This window comes from Hylobates moloch, unplaced genomic scaffold (assembly GCF_009828535.3).
Source record: "Hylobates moloch isolate HMO894 unplaced genomic scaffold, HMol_V3 SCAFFOLD_8, whole genome shotgun sequence".
NCBI classification, from domain to species: domain Eukaryota; kingdom Metazoa; phylum Chordata; class Mammalia; order Primates; family Hylobatidae; genus Hylobates; species Hylobates moloch.
The window spans coordinates 24,710,995-24,720,508 of record NW_026652283.1 but is presented as its reverse complement, the minus strand read 5'-3'; the positions used below and the strand labels follow the sequence as shown (position 1 = coordinate 24,720,508).

Here is a 9,514-nt window from a genome sequence, read left to right as displayed (position 1 = left end):
GAGCCTCAGCTTTGAAAACTACATTTGTAACCTCTTGTAATGGGATTGGACAATGAGATGGGTGGAGCTTGCAAAAAAAAAAAAGCTCCTTAAAGGGACCTTGCTCAGTTGGCAGGCACCCTTTCATCCTTCCCTGCAGGAGTTTCTGCAGCCATCTTCTGACCGTGGGGTGATCTTGCAGATAGATGCTGGTGGAGAGTGGAAAAGCAGAAGTCTGGGACACTGATGGCACTTTTACCACTTCACGTTACCCCTGGACTGCTTACCTTCAGACTTCTTTTATGTGACCAAAAAAGAACTTCCTAATTTAAGTTGCTGTTATTTTGGCTGAAATGCAGATTTTAACTAATATACACAGCCTAGATTTCAGTCAGTTTCCTTACTGATGGTGATTATAAGTTAATGCCAGAACCATAGTACTTTTTGGGTAATTGTTATATATGATTTATCGCTTTAGCTATTAAATAAAAAGTTTTATACCAATAGTTTTGATTGTAAGTCTGGATTTAACCCTCCTTCGCTAGTTTTCTGTTGTTGTTTTTTTTTAAAGTAGGAGTACCTTTCAAGTCAGAAGTAGTATCTGTTACTGACAGCTCTCTGCGCCAGGAGGACACCAGCTGACAATTGATGTAAGGACCGTATGAATCCCATAGTGGGTGGGTGAGAGAAGTGGACATTTAGTGCATCTTATTTATATTTGAATGTGCTTCACATTGCATAAACATGTTTTTCTTGGAAGATTTTTCCAAGAATTTTCATCAGCAGTAACAAAGGAAACACAGACATTAAAAGGCCCCTCTTCCTGCAGACTTCCACCATCCAACTAGCCCAGGAGAATCCAGAGAAATGGTCGAGAACACTTTGTGAAAGTCCTTAATGGGGTTGTCATCTTCTCCTCATGCTACTTTTCCGGTCTCATTATGGATCCACCTCAATCAGTATGAGAAGCACATGGGCACCATGAGGGACCAGGCAGATACTTAGGGGCAGAAGGACCAGGGAATCCTCCTGTTGTGGTCTTTGGGCTTGGCTCTCTCTAGTTGTCTTTTGTATGTTAAGAACTCCAGGAATGTTGAGCACATGTGAAATTCAGAACAGCCTGCATGAATGGTTTTGATCGTCACATAAATATGAAAATACAAATAATTTCAGCAGAAATAAAATTTATTTCTAATACTCAATATTATCTGCTCCTTGAAGCTATGCAAAGACTAATAAGTGCATAAACTTCTTGAGCAGTGTTACATAAATATAAAACATGATTCATAGGTATGTGTATGGCCACAGACACATTGATAGCCTACAGAAAGACTTAAGTTCCTTTACAAATTAAAAGGGGACACATGTGCTGTTTCTGCTCATTTGCTGAGTATGCAACTGGAAAACCCAATCTTCTATTCTGGCATTTAAAATCTGGTACTTTCAGCAAATAACATCATCAATATTTTAAAGTCATACTGGCTTCTGGTGAGTAGCAGTGGAATTGCCATCCCTCCTTAAATCCTTCTCTGAGGCACCCTTCTTTCTGTGGTGTGCCTGACAACATTAACTCTTCTCCCTTGAGAGCAGGTGTGCATGCCAAGAGCCTAAATTCCTAGGGAAGCTTTTGTAAGTCCAGATCCCACCCTGCTATCCCTTCCAGGCCTTGATTTTAGCATCAACCCAAAACTTTTTTAGATTTTTGTGGATGCTGCTTAACTTTGATGTAGAATGTCTGTAGATTCTTGTCCGCTGTCTAAAACAGGTGATCAAGAATGGCTTCTGCCCTTCAGATGGGCCATTTTCACAGTATCACAGGCAGGAGACTCTATGCCCCTAAGCAGATCTTGGGGCCATCAGAGATGTACAGTTAGTTTGGATCACACCTGGGTTCCTAAAACACCCTGGAGTTAATTCTCCAGAAGGGCAGTAGGGCTTGCAGAACCCTAAAGAGGCAGAAAACCTCTATTCCCCATGGAAACTTTAATCCTTTCAGGCAAGTTCTGTTTCTGTTGGAAATCCAAGACTTTGCAAACAGGATAAGGCCTTCTAAAGTCACAGGGTGAATATAATGAGTGCAGGACTTAGGATACTTAGGCAGGGGGGAGAATTGGCCTAAGTATTTCCTTTCATTAGTGTCTCTACAGGTAATGATTTCCTTACTTAACCAAAGAAAAGCAATGGAAGCAGCTACCCCTCACCTATTAAAAGGAGAAAGATGGATATCTTTAATTGAAAGCAAAGCATCACAAAATTCTTTAATTATAAGCTCAAAGGGGCTTTGAGCTCATCTTGCATCTTCTTGGCTTTCAGCAGGATAGCATTAAGCTTTCCTAAAAAGATAAGACTCAACCTATTTTAAAACATACCCAAAGACGGCATTCCAGTTTCTGTTCCTTTGTTAGGGTACTTTTTTTCCCTTTCTAACCTCACCACAGGTGAACTTTTCCTATTACTAACCTGAAGTCTTCACATTAGAGCTCGGCTCAGTTTGCTCAGCAGAGCTGGTGAACAGCTGGTCACCATCAGCCTTTTCTAAACTGTACTTCCATCTGTCCATCTGTACAAAATTATAACAATTAATTAGGATATTTGGATTTAAATCAATAAATTTGAAGCTAGATGCCAACTGAATGACTCACTGGCATGGCAAAAGACTGCCTCTCTTCTTTTTGCCATAGCTTTTCTTATCTCTGTCATCAGCTCCAGCGCTAACATCTCTCCCTTTTCCATCTCTCTTGCAAAACTCCCCACACAAGTTCATTCACACACACACACACGCACACACAAACATGCACACTTATACTGGTAAATAGAAAAACATCACTGAAGCAGCTAGTTAACACTTCCACCTTACCACTCACTATTCACATTGAGGGGTAAGAGTTCAGGGTCCAGACTCTGGAACCCACTGTCTGGGCTTAAATCCCGGCTCTGGGACCTTGGAAACGTTTTGTAATCTCACTTTGTAAGCATTTTCTCATCTGCAGAATGGAAACAATAATAGTATCTACCTTAGAGGGTTGTGGAAATGATTAATGACTTAATACATAAAAAGCTCTCTGAATGCAGTCTGGTACTCTAATCCTAAAGGCTATATAGTTGTTAGCTATTGTTACACCCTTCTTGCGCAAAGGGATACTCAGAGGCATCAAACTATGCCTAATATTCCAGAAGCCAAGAGTTTGAGAAAGAACAGGAGTGAGATTCAAGTTTAAGGGAAGTGGGTAAGCAAGAAGAGTCGCCAGGGTCAAAGATCAAAGAAAAAAAGGGCAAAAAGCAAACAGGAGATTGACAGAACTACAGAGAAAGGGCGAACGCTGGCATTTAACAGGGAAAAGGTAGAGAACATAAGGGAAAGGAAGACAAGAAATGAAAAAGGGAAACATGAGTTAAAAGGTGAGTATGTAAAGGAAAGACAGAAAAGAAGAGGAAAAGGGGACCAAGAACAACAAAGGAGATAAAAATTGGGAAAAGACCCATTTGCAGTTTGAGTAGGTATCACGGGAAAAGGGTATGGAAGTGGGGAAGCTTGGGGCAGAAAGGATGGGGGAGAGAGGAGGCTCAAAGAGATAACAGAGAAAAGCTTCATTTGTCATTTGCAGCTTTTTGTGCCTTTAAATTATGGGGTGTTGTAAGCTTACTTAACCCACTCTTGAGCCTCAAGGCTCCTGATCATGTTCCTCCTTTTCCAACTTGCATTTAATCTCTGTCCCAGACTTAGCTTCTAAGGTTTGCCCTGGTCAGATGTCTGCCTTGTGTTTTTAGCCCGACGAGGCCAAAATGCAGTGATCTTGTCTTTATTTCATTTTCCCTAACCAGTCATCCTTTTCAAGTGAAATTTAGCTCTGGAGCAAATATTTACATCCCTTTTCTACTCCAAACATTCAGAAATCTAGAAGGGGACCTGGTGTTTTAATTTTTAAATTATTCACCTAACGGCATTCCCATTTTTAGTCAATTAAAAAGAGGTAAAAATGATACAGTACTGCAGGAATAGATCGCTTTTAGGGCTCCAACGTGCCCTCCCCACTGAAGGGTCTTAATTACCTAACCTTTTGGAAATAGCAGAGAGGTCGGACCGAGGTTTAAAATAAAGTCAGCATTTTAAAAATACTTTTTAAATTAAGAACCATCATGATTAAATTGCCTGTTTGGTGCCAAATACGTTCCCCTATTTGAGGAAGTCGAGAGACCTTAAAAGGCCCTCTAAACAGATGAACTGAACGGACCGCGAGCGTCTCCTCACGCCGGGGTGATCCTGGGCCGCGGCCGCCGCCGCCGCCGCCCGAGTCACGAAGCCAGACGCAGTGCGCGTCTCCGCCCAGGACTCCAGAGACTGCAGCAGAGCGAGCGGCCGCCGCGGCCCGGGCTGCTCCTGGAGTCGGGGAAGAGACGCGACTCCCGCAGACACGTGACCTCCTCCCAGCCGCCGCTTCCCGCGACCCAGATCCGTCCCCGGAACCCGTGCCCGGCGGGGCGGGCCGGGGGACACGTAGTGGGCGCCCCAGTCCCTGCTGCGCCCTGCTGCGTGTATCTTCGGCGTTCTTCTCCCCTCGGTTCACTTATCACTGGCAATGATCAACGTTTTGGAGATCACCCCCGGGAGAATGTAAATATCCCTCTCTGTGCAGGAAAAACCTTGTTTTTTTTCTCTATGCCTTTATGTATATCTAGAGAAATATATATATAGCCTCCATCCCACCCCTGGGAGTCCCTCGGGACATGCTTTCCCCTGGGCTCGCAGGGCGGCGTGGGCAGTGCGCATCCCCGGGCACCTCCCGGTAACTCTCACTAGCAGTGAGTCATGCTCCCGGGGTGGCTCTGGGGAAAGGTAACCCGGCTCTTGCTGGCCTGTGCTTCACGGCGCCGAGCGCCGCGGCTGCAGGGCGAGCGCGCGCGCGCACGGGTTCCCCGAGCAGTGATGTGGCAGCAGCGGCAGGTCGGATCACGTTGCTGGCCCTGTGCTGGTACCCGTTTGAGACAGGATTAAGGAGGGAGGCTTTGGAGGTGCCAGCGGTAGTAAACGTGGGCTCTGCACACTCCGGGCGTCTCTTATCGCGGGGGGGGGGGGGGTGGGGAAAGCACGTAGCGTCACCGGAGGCTCGGAACGCGGCAGAGTTGAGCGGGCGGGTGATAAATGCTGCATAGCTCTTCTGTGGTAGCCCCTCTCGTGCCACCCCCTTCTCCCTTCCCAGCCCCCACTCAACCCCGGCTCGCTCCCCGCCGCGTTCCTCCAGGAGCACACGCGGCCCCAAACGTCGTCATCTGCTGCTGTGATTAGTGGCACCGCAATTCCGGCTGCTGCGGGGAAGTTTAGTTGGCCCAGGGACGCCGTGTCACCGAAAGACACTTGGATTGCGACATTCGGACCCAGTGACTACGTTTTCATGTATCTTAAATCCTTCAAGGAGCGGATTGCAAGTTGCTTCTTCTCGAGGCAACCTCTCCACCCAGCGCCAAGGAGTCCCTCCAGGCCACTGATCAGTGAGCAAACAAGTCTCCAAAATTTCCTTTGGGACTCAAGTTTACCCACCGCGAATTCTCTTTTCCCTTCCTTTCTATGGTTCAAACCAACAGCACAATCGGTGGAAAAGCAAAAAGTCACGTTCACATTCCCGCACCGTAATAACGGACGAACCCAGGGAGTCGCATTTTCGAGCCAAGGAAGCTCAGGCTGCCCCGCAGCCCTGCACCCCCACTCCCCCCTCCTCCTGCCGACTGCATAGCCTTTGGGAAGATGAATAGCTTGGCCGAAGTTGTTTTTCCTTTCCGGTGGCCCTGATCAGGTGTCCCCGCCCCCTCCTGCCGTTCGCCTTCTCTCGCCGCCGCCTCCCGACGCCCCCTCCCGGCCCGGCGCCTCCTCCCCCGCCCCCCTCTGGGCTGGACCGCGGATGGTACGTTCCGCACGTGAGCTGGGTGCTGGTCTGGCCGGCGACGCGCGTGCCCTGTGGCCAAACACTGCCTGGAGTGAGAGCAAACTACCAGCGCAGTGGGGCCGGCGCAAGTGTGCGTGTGTGTGCGTGTGTGTGCGCGAACGCGGTGGAGGGGGGAACCAACTGCTTCACACTTTCAACACTGCACTGAAGAGGGAGAGCGAGAGAGAGACTGGAGACGCACAGATCCCCCCAAGGTCTCCCAAGCCTACCGTCCCACAGATTATTGTACAGAGCCCCAAAAATCGAAACAGAGGAAACGAAAAGCAGTTGAACATGGACGAAGGAATTCCTCATTTGCAAGACAGACAGTTACTGGAACATAGAGATTTTATAGGGTAAGGTGCACGCACCCTTGCGAATATCTGTCTAGGCTTTGGTTTGATTTTTTTCTTCTCCAGAAAGTGGTATGGAGCTGGCGAGGGCAGAGCCCCTCCCCGAATGGGTGCCTGATGCTGATTTCTGTTTTGCAGACTGGACTATTCCTCTTTGTATATGTGTAAACCCAAAAGGAGCATGAAACGAGACGACACCAAGGTAAGTGTAAGTTCCCGATATTCCTCATAAGCTGCATGGGTAGTTAATTAGGGCCATTGATTTCACAGTGAAGCTCTGCCCGCAAATATATTCCAGCCCCTGAGCTTCCCCAACTGAATTTTAAGTGACTTGCTGGGTACTCTCAGGGGGATATTAAACATCATACCTGAATTTAAATTGCATTGCAGAACAGTCCAGAGGAAAGAGGTTTCTTGGGTGTAGTTTATCACATAGTATGTTTTATATGGGGGGGCAGGGGGGGCAGACGAGGGTAATATCCAATAAGTGAATGTTTTGCTTACTGTTTTCTCTTTTCCATGACTCTCATATATTAAGGATACCTACAAATTACCGCACAGATTAATAGAAAAGAAAAGAAGAGACCGAATTAATGAATGCATTGCTCAGCTGAAAGATTTACTGCCTGAACATCTGAAATTGACAGTAAGATGCACATTTTCATTCTTTGCTGCTGTCCAAGGGCGTGTTAATAGTCTGGTGCGACTCCCAGAAAATATAAGAATAAATGTAAATATAAGTTCCTGACTTAAAACTTGTGCTATACCGTACAGAGTTTCCCGCAAACTCGGAGTAGGTGCTCCCAGCTGAAGGCAAGAAATCATTTATAACCTGTCTTGTGGAAAGCTCAAGAAGTATAAGAACAGTACTTCTTTCAAAGTGTTTGCTTAAATTGCTGTGCTGAATAGACAGCCAATTAAGCCAAATGTGTGTTTTTAAGTAACCAAGTGCCCCTTTCTTTTTTGCACCACTGCAGACTCTGGGGCATCTGGAGAAAGCTGTAGTCTTGGAATTAACTTTGAAACACTTAAAAGCTTTAACCGCCTTAACCGAGCAACAGCATCAGAAGATAATTGCTTTACAGAATGGTAAGTCAGTTCAGGGAGGCCAGCCTACCCTGATGAAGCGGGGCAGCCCACAGGGGAGCAGTGTCAGGACTCCTTCACCCGCACCCCATCTCTTTCCGTGGGCTCATGGGTTCCCTCTCATTTGTTAAATTGCTTATACTTTCCCTTCATTGGAACGAGCCTATTTCCCGAAGCATCCTAGAGGCTTTCAGCAGAACTCGGAGGAATCAGGTTTTAAAGTGGTGGTTGCACCCGCTCCACTTTGGTTTTCTGCTGGGAGGAGAGCGCCCTCTCCCCGCTCCGCACCTCCGCCACCCCCCCCCCCCTTCTCTCGGCAACCGGTGGATTATATCACTTGAATACTGGGGAAAAACCGAGATCACTTTAGTCGATGCAGGGCCCACGTGATAAGCAGATGTTTTAACGTGGGTATGTTTCTTCTTGCCTCCACTCCTCCGTCCCCCACCCCCATCCCTTCCTCATCCTAGGGGAGCGATCTCTGAAATCACCCATTCAGTCCGACTTGGATGCGTTCCACTCGGGATTTCAAACATGCGCCAAAGAAGTCTTGCAATACCTCTCCCGGTTTGAGAGCTGGACACCCAGGGAGCCGCGGTGTGTCCAGCTGATCAACCACTTGCACGCCGTGGCCACCCAGTTCTTGCCCACCCCGCAGCTGTTGACTCAACAGGTTCCTCTGAGCAAAGGCACCGGCGCTCCCTCGGCCGCCGGGTCCGCGGCCGCCCCCTGCCTGGAGCGCGCGGGGCAGAAGCTGGAGCCCCTCGCCTACTGCGTGCCGGTCATCCAGCGGACTCAGCCCAGCGCCGAGCTCGCCGCCGAGAACGACACGGACACCGACAGCGGCTACGGCGGCGAAGCCGAGGCCCGGCCGGACCGCGAGAAAGGCAAAGGCGCGGGGGCGAGCCGCGTCACCATCAAGCAGGAGCCTCCCGGGGAGGACTCGCCGGCGCCCAAGAGGATGAAGCTGGATTCCCGCGGCGGCGGCAGCGGCGGCGGCCCGGGAGGCGGCGCGGCGGCGGCGGCAGCCGCGCTCCTGGGGCCCGACCCTGCCGCCGCGGCCGCGCTGCTGAGACCCGACGCCGCCCTGCTCAGCTCGCTGGTGGCGTTCGGCGGAGGCGGGGGCGCGCCCTTCCCGCAGCCCGCGGCCGCCGCGGCCCCCTTCTGCCTGCCCTTCTGCTTCCTCTCGCCTTCTGCAGCTGCCGCCTACGTGCAGCCCTTCCTGGACAAGAGCGGCCTGGAGAAGTATCTGTACCCGGCGGCGGCCGCCGCCCCGTTCCCACTGCTATACCCCGGCATCCCCGCCCCGGCGGCAGCCGCGGCCGCCGCCGCCGCCGCTGCCGCCGCCGCCGCAGCGTTCCCCTGCCTGTCCTCGGTGTTGTCGCCCCCTCCCGAGAAGGCGGGCGCCGCCGCCGCGACCCTCCTGCCGCACGAGGTCGCGCCCCTTGGGGCGCCGCACCCCCAGCACCCGCACGGCCGCACCCACCTGCCCTTCGCCGGCCCCCGCGAGCCGGGGAACCCGGAGAGCTCTGCTCAGGAAGATCCCTCGCAGCCGGGAAAGGAAGCTCCCTGAATCCTTGCGTCCCGAAGGACGGAGGTTCAAGCAGAGTGAGGAGTTAAAACACCCTTAACGTCTTTAAGGGAGGAAGTGTAATAGATGCACGACAGGCATAAACACGAACAACAAAACAGGTGTTCTGCGTACATTTGGAGTTCCTGTTTTGCTCATCCCTCACCACCCCACCCTCCACACACTAACATCCCTTTCTTCCCCCACCAGCTGTAAAAGATCATCTGCGAAAGACATTGGCTCTTTTTTTTTTAATCCCCCAAATAAGTTTTGCCCCGTTTTAGGCCATGTTCCATTATCTCTTAAAATTGGAACCTAATTCGAGAGGAAGTAAGAAGGGTCTGTTCTGTGGCTGAGCTAGGTGAACCCCGGGGTAGGGGAAAGACATTAACACCTTTGACGTCTTTGGAGTTCACATGGAACAGCAGGTAGTTGTTATGTAGAGCTAGTTCTCAAAGCTGCCCTGCCTGTTTTAGGAGGCTTTCCACAAACAGATTGAGGATCTTTTAGAATTGAATTTATTCTTCAGTATGTTCTAATGTTCAGCTTTCTAAAAGGCATATATTTTTCAAAGAAGTGAGGATGCAGTTGCTGACGTTGCAACCTAT

General features: G+C 49.9%; 1 protein-coding gene across 1 annotated transcript; it reads left to right on the top strand.

Moving 5' to 3' along the window:
• Positions 1-5,089: 5,089 nt before the first annotated feature.
• On the top strand, positions 5,090-9,001 carry BHLHE41 (basic helix-loop-helix family member e41). The gene is made up of 5 exons (XM_032159866.2): positions 5,090-6,253; positions 6,389-6,452; positions 6,789-6,896; positions 7,228-7,339; positions 7,807-9,001. Exons 1-5 carry the CDS (start codon positions 5,874-5,876, stop codon positions 8,907-8,909), a joined length of 1,767 nt encoding a protein of 588 aa, XP_032015757.1. The 5' UTR covers positions 5,090-5,873; the 3' UTR covers positions 8,910-9,001.
• The last annotated feature ends 513 nt before the right edge of the window (positions 9,002-9,514 follow it).